At 41.3% G+C, this 13,157-nt stretch overlaps 1 protein-coding gene across 1 annotated transcript in view; it reads right to left on the reverse strand.

Moving 5' to 3' along the window:
- Positions 1–13,157, reverse strand: part of LOC126267483 (ribosomal protein S6 kinase delta-1) — a 221,007-nt gene that overhangs the window by 80,089 nt on the left and 127,761 nt on the right. Inside the window, exons 9-10 of the mRNA XM_049972768.1 lie at positions 11,775–11,908; positions 887–1,835 (exon numbers count right to left, since the gene is read on the reverse strand). Of these exons, the coding sequence (XP_049828725.1) occupies positions 887–1,835; positions 11,775–11,908 (1,083 nt within the window). The remainder of the gene's footprint in view (positions 1–886; positions 1,836–11,774; positions 11,909–13,157) is intronic.

Genomic DNA, 13,157 nt, shown 5'->3' on the forward strand with positions numbered 1-13,157 from the left:
TTCAGTTACGTGTATGACTAATGATATATCCATAGTGTACATGATTATTAAACACCAGGAAAAAAAATGGACCAGGAAAGATACGTTGTCTTTCCTCAAATAATGCATAGTATAACTGACATTTGTCTTCACTTGGAATAACTACAACTATAATTTTCCTGCTGGTGAGTCAACTATCTGGGCTGTGATATCTCTCATGCTTATGACAATAATCCTGAAAAGAAATTACAAAGGTACTTGCACATGTTAAGTACGATTAAAAGATTGCTTCTGCATAAAACCCGGAGAAAGTACTTAAATTGTATGAGAAAACAATGGAAAATCCAGGTTGGAATGTAACAATATTATGCTACTCACCATATAGCAGAGATGCTGAGCCACAGATAAATGTGTGTGTGTGTGTGTGTGTGTGTGTGTCTTCTATTTTTGATGAAAGCCCTGCTGGCCAAAAGCTCATTTTCGGATAGTCTTTTTGTTGCACCTTTCTGTGACTCAGCATCTCTACTATATGGTGAGTAGCAACTATTGTATAATACAATGACTGTAACTTTACTGCTCTATGACTGATCTGAAGAACTGACTTTAACAACCAGACAATTGTAGAAAACTGAATTGGCAGAAATGATACTTCTAGGATGTTTGACTAGAAGATCATACAATGAACAGTGACGTGTGAGAGGAGCTCCATGTTATAAGAATAGCAGAAAATATCCAATAGAGTAAAAAGGAATGGCATGACCACCTCCTATGAAGAGGATGGTGTGATCAGCTTTAAATTGCCTGGTTTTGCAACAGGCAAAGATGTTTAATCCAAAAACGTATTTGATAATGATTATGTTAGTTTTGCAATAGTTCAGTTACATATTTAAACACCACACATACTTACATCAGTACTAAATCTTCGTTCTGATCGACTATTAACAGACCGTCGTCTATTGGTTGAGGTCCGAGTCTCTCTTGTTCTACCAGCTGGTTCTGAAGACTTCCCTCGAATCACATTCTTTGATGTTTTTTTGTCTGTCTTGCTGCAGACAACTCTGTCAACAGTGTCATTTGGTTGGCTAGTACTCTTTACTTCATTATTCCAATTTTCTGCATGTGTATTTGAGTTTGTGCTCCTTTTCTCACAGAGTGATGTAGAAATGCCATTTGAATCTGAAACTGGGCTGTCAATGTGTCTTAGCTCGACTTCACTTTCAAGAAGTGTTTCATTCACAGATCTGATCAATTTCTGAGCATTCTCTAGCAAATCATAAGTCTCTAATCTCTCTAAATTCTTCCATGAAAAGGAGAATGCATCCACTGCAGGATCTGAATTAGAAGATGGCTGGTCATGTAACTGCTCACTTGCAGCTTTTATGTCCACACCTCCATAAGTCTCCCCTGTTTCGCCATAGCTTGGAAATTGTCTTTCTGACCCATTTTTTACACTTACACTTGGAACAGGACACTTGATGGAATTACCATTGGCATCAGTCATATTAGCTTCAGTTCCACCAAGCAATTCATCAAGGTTCTTTAAATCCTTTCCAACAAAAGAAGAATCATCTCTATAATGGACAGATACTGTTTTTGATGCAGACTCATAATCACGTATCAGATCCAGATAACTATTATCCTGACTTGAAACTGAACAGGTGTCATTGCCTTTAGGAGTTTCTTCAACTTCCTTCACTTCCTCAGGTGACGACAAAATTTCTGTCTCATAGCCATCTTGTTTTCCTTTATGGGTGACATTTTTACCATAATAAGCATTGCCTTTGCTTGAAATGTGTATAGGAGTATTGGGTAGTGATTCAAAATAAGAGCTGATATGGTCCCAAAGTCTTCCACCACTGGAAAATACGACAATTTATTTTAGCAGTAATTATATCAGCAGCAACAGTAGCAGGAGTAGTAGCAAAAGTGGGAGTAGTTCTAGCAGTAGTAGTAGCAGCAGCAGCAGCAGCAGCAGCAGCAGCAGCAGCGGCGGCAGCAGCAACAACAACAACAACAACATGTTAGTAACAATTTATTTTCATCAAAACTAGTACATATACAAGTAGTCATACATCAATTCTGTCTAGGCAGTTAGAAACTTAGTACCAGTCTCACAAGAACGACATACACATGGTCAGACCACACTATGATTGTGTGTTTCAAGTTTCAAGTTCCTTCACATTACTTTGTGAAACTCAAGGAAATAATTTTTATGCATACATACCAAGAAATATTGTAAAAGTACACATAAATAATACATTATAAAACCCACATTAGTGCTATTACATTTATTGTCTTCCACAGCGTCACCGTCTGGCCAAAATGGTGACACATTAAAGATCTGGTGTATGTACCGCCTCTACCACGTGATGTAACAGAGCTCCGGGAGAGAATGTGGGAAATGATTGCCACAGTCGACGATGCCATGCTGGGACAGGTATGGCAAGAATTTGATTACCGTATTGACATCTGCCCGAGTCACTCATGATTCACATATCGAATGTTTGTAATTAAAACTTCCTGAGTTTCTCTTCAAAATGCAATATGTATGACATCTGTACAATGTTTAGTTCTTGTGCAACAAATAACTGAAAGTGTTCCCAGACTTTATGAACACCCTGTAAGGCTAACATTCTACGAACTGGAGTCAAGAATGTCAGCTGTCTGAACATTGCAGGGAAATTTAAGGATCTGAAAAGAGAGAGAGTAACAGTCTAAAATTATACTAAAATGTAGACTTTTACGGCCGGAAATATCATGTCCATTATAATTATCCGGGCTGTTATGCCGTGGTCGGTTGATGAATTTTGTCTCAATTCCCAACATTTCATCTCCGACTGCGGGAGACATCTTCAAGGGGGTCCGTAGGTCGATAGGAGGTCCAACACACCCACTGGCTCACTACTGACTGCCGCTAAATTCCATCTCCGCGAGCTCCCGCGCCGTGGTGTGATGTCACGTGTTTTGAAAACGTAAGTGCAATTGGCCGCTGTCCGTTGCCGTCAATCACCGTTGCCATCACGCAGTAGTGGACGGGTGGTCACATCTTCTTTAACACCGGCATCCATATACCATTTAATTTCACGCCCTCCTCCTTTCGGTTGAAATTATTTGGGTGTTTAGCGATTTCGATTGCACCTCCCTGTAGAGCCTTTCGTAGTATCCGCTTGTGGCCGCTAGTACTTGTGTCTCCTTGAAAAGAATATTGTGGTCCCCTGGCTGGAAAGCATGCTCCGCAACAGCTGATCGTTCCGTTTCTCCTCTTCTACAATTTCCCTGGTGCTCTTCCATTAGAAACCGTTCTTTCAGTTGTACCCACATAAACATCACCACAGCTGCATGGGATCCTATACACTCCAGCTTTTTCCAAAGGTTTGCGAGCGTCCTTGGCAGGCTTAAGGTATTCCTGTATCTTCCTGGTGGGCTTGTAAATTACGGTAATATTCCGCTTCGTCAAGATCCTCTCTATTCTTTCCGTTACATTTCTAACAAACGGCAGGAAAACCTTAGATTTTGCAGTGGCCTGTACGTCAGTATGATTTCTGCGTGGCTGCCTCAACGCACTTTTTATTTCGGCGCACGAATATCCGTTCTTCATTAGTGCATTGTGGAGATGTTGTATCTCAGTCAGTGTCAAGCAACTCAGGTTCACAAATATTTTTAGCTCTGTCTTGATAACACCCCGCTTCTGATGTGGGTGATGGTTCGAATCCTGGTGCAAATAACGGTCCGTGTGCGTGGGTTTGCGGTATACTGAGTGGCCCGAACTACCATTTTCTAAAAACAAGCACATCGAGGAAATTTAATTTGCCGTCTACCTCCTCCTCCACTGTAAACTGAATTCTCGAGTTTATGCTGTTTAGATGTTCGTGAAACCAGCTTAGTTCCTCCCTACCATGTCTACACAGCACAAACGTGTCATCCACGTATCGGAACCATACATTTGGTTTTTTGCTGGCAGTACCTAAGGCCTGTTCTTCGAATTTCTCCATACAGAAGTTTGGAATGACGGGACTTAGAGGGCTTCCCATAGCCACGCCATCCGTTTGCTCATAAAACTGTTCATTCCACTTGAAGTATGTGGTCGTCAAACAACACTTAAATAGTTCCAAAATATCGGCAGGAAAAATTCGATCCAGCTGCTCCAATACATCATTAAGTGGAACCATGGTAAACAGCGATACCACATCGAAGCTGACCAATATGTCCTCCGGCTGGACCACTATGCTAGCTAATCAGACTGTTCGGCATTTGGCCCTCTTTCATTGGAGCCAAATGTTGAAATCTTGCCTATACAAGCAAAAGACTGTGCCAGATCTGGCTGAAAAACGAGATTTTATTGCATACACATAAATGTCATATTATTATCCATCCATCAGCAAATGTGAGATTGTATTGGAAATATCTAACTGATTTCTTATTTGTATCGTTCTAGTCGTCTTATGAATATGTTGCTGCACAATGTTGACTGGATTCATCTACAATAACAACCTCTGCCTATTTTGTGATGTCTGCATTCAATGAATATGTATTAAGTCATTTGAAGTAAAGCAGATACTGGGATTAAGAGCATTCAAAGTGAGGAAGCGGTGACAAACTGGAGGAATGTGTGTGGGCAAATATAACAGATCACCAGCAGCACCTATATCTTCATTACTTTCAAAATATGAATTTAACGGCTGGCATCAAACTATTATCATTATTCTTCCAAATCTAATAAATACAGCCCTGCCAATAAAAGTATTAGGTACAGTCACATAAAAACAGGTCACAACAGAGGGAAATTAAGGCAGCTGTCAATTAGCATTTATGGCTAAATGGAGACAGCACTGTCACAACTGACTTGTGCATAGAGATAGTTTAACAGTGACGCAAAACCAAAAACAAAAATGTGTAAAGCAGAACAGAAGGGTCTGATTTGTTTATAATTCCTGAGGATGTTGCTTCAAAAACTTAGGACACATTCCTTCGAAGGTAGTTATCCTTACAGCATGTTCTTCACTCCTGTAACCTTCCTGGTCCCAATCTCTGCTAACACACTGTTCCCACACCCTCCATTCAATAGTTTTCCCCTTCCCCTGTTCTGTCACCCACTCCCAATCCATGCCCTCACAACACCCTCATCTGTGCCTTATCACACCGGCTCTGGTACACATGCATCATGTGCATTGCCTGTGCACTTGTCGCCCCTTCCTCCCACATTCCTAGCCAGCAAACCTGCTGCCTCCATCTGACACCCACAGATGTCAGACACTCAGATCGGTACCAAATGTTGTATATAGATAGAGTATCAACCAAAACATCAATTCAGTTAGTGCTATGTGCTGTCGTCTAGTAGAACATGCGTGAATGTTAATTACAAGTAACACCAGAACTATGAAGCATAAGAAAGGCACATCTGTGAGTGTTAGTTTTGTAGATCTTGTGTGGGTGAGTTGGTAGAGTGTGAGGTGGTCATACCAAAGCTCTTTGGTAACTAACACTCACAGATATGCCTTTCTTGTGCTTCATAGTTATGGTGTTATTTTTAATTACTACGTACGCACATTCTACTGGATGACAGCACATAGCATGGACTAAATTGATGTTTTGGCTGATACTCTATCTACATACAACATTGGGTACCGCTTTCAAACCCCACTGAAGACAATTTGATCTAACTGTTTAGTCATGAAACTGTTATATGGGAGATGTAAAATGATTTTGTAATAATGTGTCCCCCCCCCCCCCCCCCCCCCCCACGAACCATGGACTTTGCCACTGGTGGAGAGGCTTACTTGCCTCAGTGATACAGATAGCTGTACTGTAGGTACAACCACAATGGAGGGGTGTCACAAAGGTGCGGTTCCTGAAGAGGGGCAGCAGCCTTTTCAGTAGTTGCAGGTGCAACAGTCTGAATGATTGACTGATCTGGCCTTGTAACTTTAACCAAAACGGCCTTGCTGTGTTGGTACTGTGAATGGCTGAAAACAAGGAGAAATTATAGCCATAATTTTTACCGAGGGCATGCAGCTTTACTGTATGGTTACATGATGATGGTGTCCTCTTGGGTAAAATATTCTGGAGGTAAAATAGTCCCCCATTCGGATCTCCGGGCTGGGACTGCTCAAGAGGACGTCGTTATCAGGAAAAAGAAAACTGGCGTTCTACAGATCGGAGCGTAGAATGTCAGATCCCTTAATCGGGCAGGTAGGTTAGAAAATTTAAAAAGGGAAATGGATAGATTAAAGTTAGATATAGTGGGAATTAGTGAAGTTCGGTGGCAGGAGGAACAAGACTTCTGGTCAGGTGAATACAAGACTAAACACAAAATCAAATAGAGGTAACGAAGGGATAGGTTTATTAATGAATTAACAAATAAGAGCATGGGTAAGCTACTATGAACAGCTTAGTGAAGGCATTATTGTAGCCAAGATAGACACAAAGCCCACACCTACCACAGTAGTACAAGTTTATATGCCAACTAGCTGCGCAGACAAAGAAGACACTAAGAAATGTATGATGAGATAAAAGAAATTATTCAGATAGTGAAGGAAGACAAAACTTTAATAGTCATGGGGAAGTGGAATTGGATAGCAGGAAAAGGAAGAGAAGGAAAAGTAGTTGGTGGATATGGAATAGGGGTAAGAAATGAAAGAGGAAGCCCCCTGGTAGAACTCTGCACAGAGCACAACTCAATCATAGCTAACACTTGGTTTAAAAATCATGAAAGAAGGTTGTGTATGTGGAAGAGGCCTGGAGACACTGGAAGGCTTCAGATAAATTGTATAATAGTAAGAGAGAGATTTAGGAACCAGGTTTTAAACTGTAAGACATTTCCAGAGGCAGATATGGACTCTGACCACAATCTACTGGTTATGAACTGTAGATTAAAACTGAAGAAACTGCAAAAAGGTGGGAATTTAAGGAGATGGAACCTAGATAAAATGAAAGAACCAAAGGTTGCACAATAAAAATGCAGTAAATGAAGCTGGCAAGAAGGAATACAAACATCTCAAGAAGGAGATCAACAGGAAGTGCAAAATGGCTAAGCAAGAATGGCTAGAGGACAAATGTAAGGATGTACAGGTATATATCACTAAGGGTAAGATAGATACAGCCTACAGGAAAATTAAGGAAACCTTTCGAGAAAAGAGAACCACTTGTATGAATATCAAGAGCTCATATGGAAAACCACTTCTAAGCAAAGAAAGGAAAGCAGAAACGTGGAAGGAGTATATAGAGGATCTATACAAGGGTGATGTACTTGAAGGCGATATTATGGAAATGGAAGAGGATGTAGATGAAGACTAAATGGGAGATAAGATACTGCGTGAAGAGTTTGACAGAGAACTGAAAGACCTGAGTCAAAACAAGGTGCCCGGAGTAGACAACATTCCATTAGAACTACTGACAGCTTTGGAAGAGCCAGTCATGACAAAACTCTACCAGCTGGTAAGCAAGATGTATGAGACAGGCGAAATACCCTCAGACTTCAAGAAGAATATAATAATTCCAATCCCAAAAAAAACAAGTGCTGACAGGCATGAAAATTACCAAACTCTCAACTTAATAAATCACAGCTGCAAAATAGTAACGCAAATTCTTTATAGACAAATGGAAAAACTGGTAGAAGCCAACCTCGGGGAGGATCAGTTTGGATTCCATAGAAATGTTGGTACAGGTGAGGCAATACTGACCCTATGAATTATCTTGGAAGACAGATTAAGGGAAGGCAAACCTACGTTTCAAGCATCTGCAGACTTAGAGAAGGCTTTTGACAATGTCGATTGGAGTCCTCTCTTTCCAATTCTGAAGTTGGCAGGGGTCAAATACAGGGAGTGAAAGGCTATATACAATTTGTACAGAAATCAGATTGCAATTACAAAAGTCAAGGGGCATGGAAGGGAAGCAGTGGTTGTGAAGGGAGTGAGACAGGGTTGCAGCCTATCCCCAATGTTACTCAATCTGTATATTGAGCAAGCAGTAAAGGAAACAAAATTAAAGTTTGGAGTAGGAATTAAAATCCAAGGAGAAGAAATAAAAACTTTGAGGTTTGCCGGTGACATTGTAATTCTGTCAGAGATAGCAAAGGACCTGTAAGAACAGTTGAATGGAATGGACAGTGTCTTGAAAGGAGGATGTAAGATGAACACCAAGAAAAGAAAAGCAAGGATAATGGAAAGTAGTCAAATTAAATCAGGTGATGCTGAGGGAATTATATTAGGAAATGAGACACTTGAAATATTAAATTAGTTTTGCTGCTTGGGAAGCAAAATAACTGATTTCGGTCGAAGTAGAGAGGATATAAAATGTAGAATGGCAATGGCAAGGAAAGCATTTCTGAAGAAGTAAAATTTGTTAACAATGAGTATAGATTTAAATATCAGAAAGTCTTTTTCTGAAAGTATTTGTCTGGGGTGTAGCCATGTATGGAAGTGAAACATGGACGATAACTAGTTTGGACAAGAAGAGAATAGAAGCTTTCAAAATGTGGTGCTACAGAAGAATGCTGGGATTACATGGGTAGATCACATAACTAATGAGGAGGTGCTGAACAGAACTAGAGAAAAGAGGAATTCGTGGCACCTCCATTCCCTGCTGAAACCCTTCAGCCCTTCTTAGAACCCCTCCCCTAAATCCACCTTCCTACTCCCCAGCAACAGCCCATGCACCCACCTTCTTCTACATGCTCCCCAAAATCCACCAATCTAACAATCCTGGGTGCCCCATAGTGGCTGGTTACAGTGCCCTCACCAAAAGAATGTCGACCTTTGTTGATCAACATATCCAACAAATTGTCCAAAACCTAGCCTTCCACATTAAAGATATCAACCAATTCCAGCACCAGCACTCCACCATCCCTAGACCCTTACCTCCCAGATCTCTACTCATCACTGTTGATGCAACCAATGCATATGGCCTTGCCATGACTGAACACTACCTCTAACAATGCCCAGCAGATCCAGACTCACCACTTCATTACTTGTATACCTAACTGACTACAACTTGATCCATAACTACTACACCTTGGAAGGGAAAGTATACAAACATATTCCTACACAACATCAACACATTCTCTCTCATCCATTTCACCTGGTCCTCCTCCACCCATCATGTCACATTCCTAGGTGTCGATTTATTCCTCTCAGATGGCTCAACTCACATCTTGCTCCACAACAGATCCATCAGTCACCTGCACTTTCACAGCTGCCACTCCTTTCTCACCAAAATATCCCTCCCATACAACCTGGCCATCCGTGGTAGACAGTGCTGGGAACTCCTTCACCCAGTATGCTGAAAGCCTCAAAAAAGGCCATCACAGACAGGCAATACGCTCCAGACCTAACTGACAAACACAGCTCCCATCCCACTCCCCACAAACATCTTACTCTTACATCCATCCTAAGAAACAACCACAAACAAGTGTCCCCCTCGTCATCCAGTAACACCCCAGACTGGAACGACTGAACCATGTCCTTTTTCAGGCTGTTGACTGTCTATCATCATGCCCTGAAAGGAGGGACATCCTAGCCAACATACTTCCAACCAGTCCCAAAGTGGTGTTCCACCACCCACCCAACTTCCACAATATCGCAGTCCACCCGATACCACTACCTATTCCACCAACCCCTCCCCCACCAGTCCCCTGCCACAGGGATCATACCCCTGTGGAAGACCCAGATGCAAAACCTGCCCAATCCACCAATCCAGCACCACCTACTTCAGTCCCATCACAGGTTTATCCTACTCCACCATGGCCTGCGCCACCTGTAGAAGCAGCCACCTCTGCTGCAACCCTTTCATAGCATTTTACATTGTTATGACAATGAACCATCTGTTAACTAGAATGAATGGCAACCACCGACCCATTACCAAAAACAAGCTGGACCATCCAGAGAGGTACAACACGTACCAGAGTACAACATGAGAGATTTCAATGGCGGCTTCAAAACCACTGCCATCTGGATCCTCCCCACCACCAGCAGCTTTTCTGAGTTGCGCAGGTGCTTACAGCACATCCTTCACTCCCATTACCTTCCTTGCCTAAAAATAACATAACTCACTGCTCCCTCCCCCCATCCAGTAGAGAGAGAGAGAGAGTGTGTGTGTGTGTGTGTGTGTGTGTGTGTGTGTGTGTGTGTGCGTGCGTGCGTGCGTGCGTGTGTGCGCGACGTGCTCGCGCTCGTGTAAGCCTTCCCCTGCCACAGCACCCCTGGCCAATTTGTCGACTCAGCACACGGTATGGTGAAGGCATTTGCATGTAAGTGCATTTGTGTGCATGTTTTTCCTAGAAGCTTGAAAAAGGAAGTTCCTTCCAAAAGCTAGCCAAGCTCTGTACTTTTTGTTTGTATGCCTATCGATGACACAGTGCTTCTTCCTTTTGGTGAGTCATCTCCTTTATTCCTAAATAATTCATAATTCTCAACCATAACTTTTTGCATATTGCTTTTATGGCATGTTACTTGATCTATAACATTGTGAGAATTCAGCTGTAATCAAACTTTGTCTTCCTTCAGTACTTTGGCTATAGCCCATTCTGCCATTTTCGGACTGAGGCATTAAGACTGACTGTTAATTGTTTCCACCCTTCTTGTAGGCTGGTAGGAATAACAATATGAATTAAGCCAGATTGATACTTGTTAGATAGAAGAGATGTTTAAAAGCAGACTGAAATATTTAAAAGTAGACTATTGGATATTTTATAGCTGTCGGACAAAGTTCTTCATCAGATGATGGAACACACATTCATACATGCACAACAGACACGTGCATGGCCACAGTCATCTCCAGGCACAGTGGCCCCATTGGTGTAAGCAGTGATCTCAGCTGGGGTGGATACTGGGAATACAGAAGAAGTGTTGGGTGGGGAGGAGAGGGGATGGAGGAAGACGTTGTAGCACTGCCTATGGGAGTATGCAGGGACATGGTGGGGACAGGATTGTGTGCTGTTAGGAACAACATTGGAGGAGCTGGGAGGGTGAGTGGAAGGAGGTGGTGAGGGGGAGGAAGGGGGGTGAGGGGTGATGAGGGAAGAGAGAAAATGAAAGGAGCACAGAGAAAGGCAAATGACTATGCAGTTGAGATGGGGGGAACTGAAGGAATGTGTGAAGTTGAAGTAGGAGCACAATGGGTGTAGCGAAGGTTTAAACCAGGGAGATTACATGAACAAAAAGTATTTTGCAACTCAGTTAAACTACACCTAGATGGCACAGCCTGTGAAACCAATGAGGTTATGTGGGATACTACATTTATTTTCATGATGCTGCCTCATTATCAGCTACAGTAACTGTCTTTCCAACAGTCAATATACTGAAAACTTGGAACCTGTCACGGTTTATCAGCATCTAAATTTTTCTCTTTATTTCTGTTCCTCTTAAATTTCTCAGTAAGAATTCTACTCCTGAAAGACTACTCTTACAAGATATTCTTTATGGCAATTACGACTACTATGTCACTCTACACTCACGAACCAAACATGTATTTTTATGTAAGCTGATCAGCAGTTGCTAGATTAATTCCTGTAATTATTCCTTTACTTTTTCTTTTCCATATAATTTTTTGGAAATTGTACTCATAAATCATATTTGTTTTTATAGTTATTGCACGTCCAAGAAAGAACTATGTGAAATGACTTGTGAAACACAGAAGTGATTTTGTGTATGGGAGCATTTATAAAAATGTTAGAGCTTGTACATTAATTTTACCACACACATTAGTATTTGGAAATAAAATTAAAGATTACTTATTAGGGACAGGATGGCTAAAAGGAGTCTGCATTATAATTTATGAAGAATAACATGAATTTCACTCACCTTGCATGCTGTAGTATAAGGAATACAGCAGACTCTGTATCTATGTAATGGTACATTTTTACCATGTATGGTACATTCTGTGGAAAAATTGTTTTTCTGTTTTGATCGGCAGGACATGGTGACTTGTGCAGAACCTAGAAGTACATTTTCACAGTAATCAAACTCATTGTAAAAAACTGTACAAAAAAATCCTGGCTGGAATAACAATACAGTAGGGTGTTGACTATCTGAACTAACTGGGGGACATGAATGTTAAGAAAATTAGTTTATTCAGATAATCTAACTGTATACTTTTATTTACCAGTTTACCAATAAAAACTACATACATTTATAATAACATGACTCTTTTATTATAACAAAGGCATGTACAGTAGGAATGTATGTGGCACAGCTTATTAAACAAAAAACATGTAATACATATTCATTTTGCATGTACACTGTATACATACAGGATTAGTGCCTAACATCCTTAATTTTGGTCTGTCCAAATAAGCATATCAACTTATGAGCAGCTAAGTCACTTTTTTTCCCAAGACAGATATGTAACACTTGTGACTTTCATGAAGAAGATGGTATATTTTTGCCTTCATTTTCAGGACCACTAGTTACTGAGATACTGGTGATGTCAGCATTATCAGTGACAAGATTTACAATTTGTATATCCTGCATGATTTGGTACCTTGGATCTGCATTGTCAACATTCATCCATTCTTGAATGTTGTTTTCATCACATTCATGGCAACTGAGTTCTTTTAGCATACTGATCATTTCGGACGTACATCGATCAGCCAGAACATCAGGACCACTTACCTAATAGCCAGTATGTCCACCTTTGGCACAGAAAATAGTGGAGATGCATGGTGGCATGGAATCAATCATGTCCTGGTAGGTCGCTGGAGGGAGTTGGCACCACATCTGTACACACAAGTCATCTAATTCTCAAATTCTGGGAAGCAGGTGATTAGCTCTGACACCATGTTCAATCACATCCCTGGTATGTTCAAGCTGGTTCAGGTCTGGCATGTTGAAGGTCAGCACATCAATTGGAAATCGTCACTGTGTTTCTCATACTATTTCATCATCACACTCCTAGCCTTGTGACAAGGTGGATTGTCTTGTTGAAAAATGCCACTGCCATTAGGAAACATGATCATCATGAAGGAGTATATGTGGTCTGCAACCAGTGTGCGATACTCCCTGGTCATCATGATGCCTTGCATGAGCACCACTGGATGCCAACGTGAATGTTCCCTAGAGCGTAATGTAACCACCGCCGGCCTCTCTTGGCCCCAAAGTACTTATGTAAAGGAGATGTTCTTTTGGAAGCTGACAGATTCGCGCTCTCCCACTGGCACGACAAAGAAGGTATTGGGATTCATAGGA

The sequence above is a fragment of the Schistocerca gregaria genome, chromosome 4 (genome assembly GCF_023897955.1).
Source record: "Schistocerca gregaria isolate iqSchGreg1 chromosome 4, iqSchGreg1.2, whole genome shotgun sequence".
Lineage (NCBI taxonomy): Eukaryota > Metazoa > Arthropoda > Insecta > Orthoptera > Acrididae > Schistocerca > Schistocerca gregaria.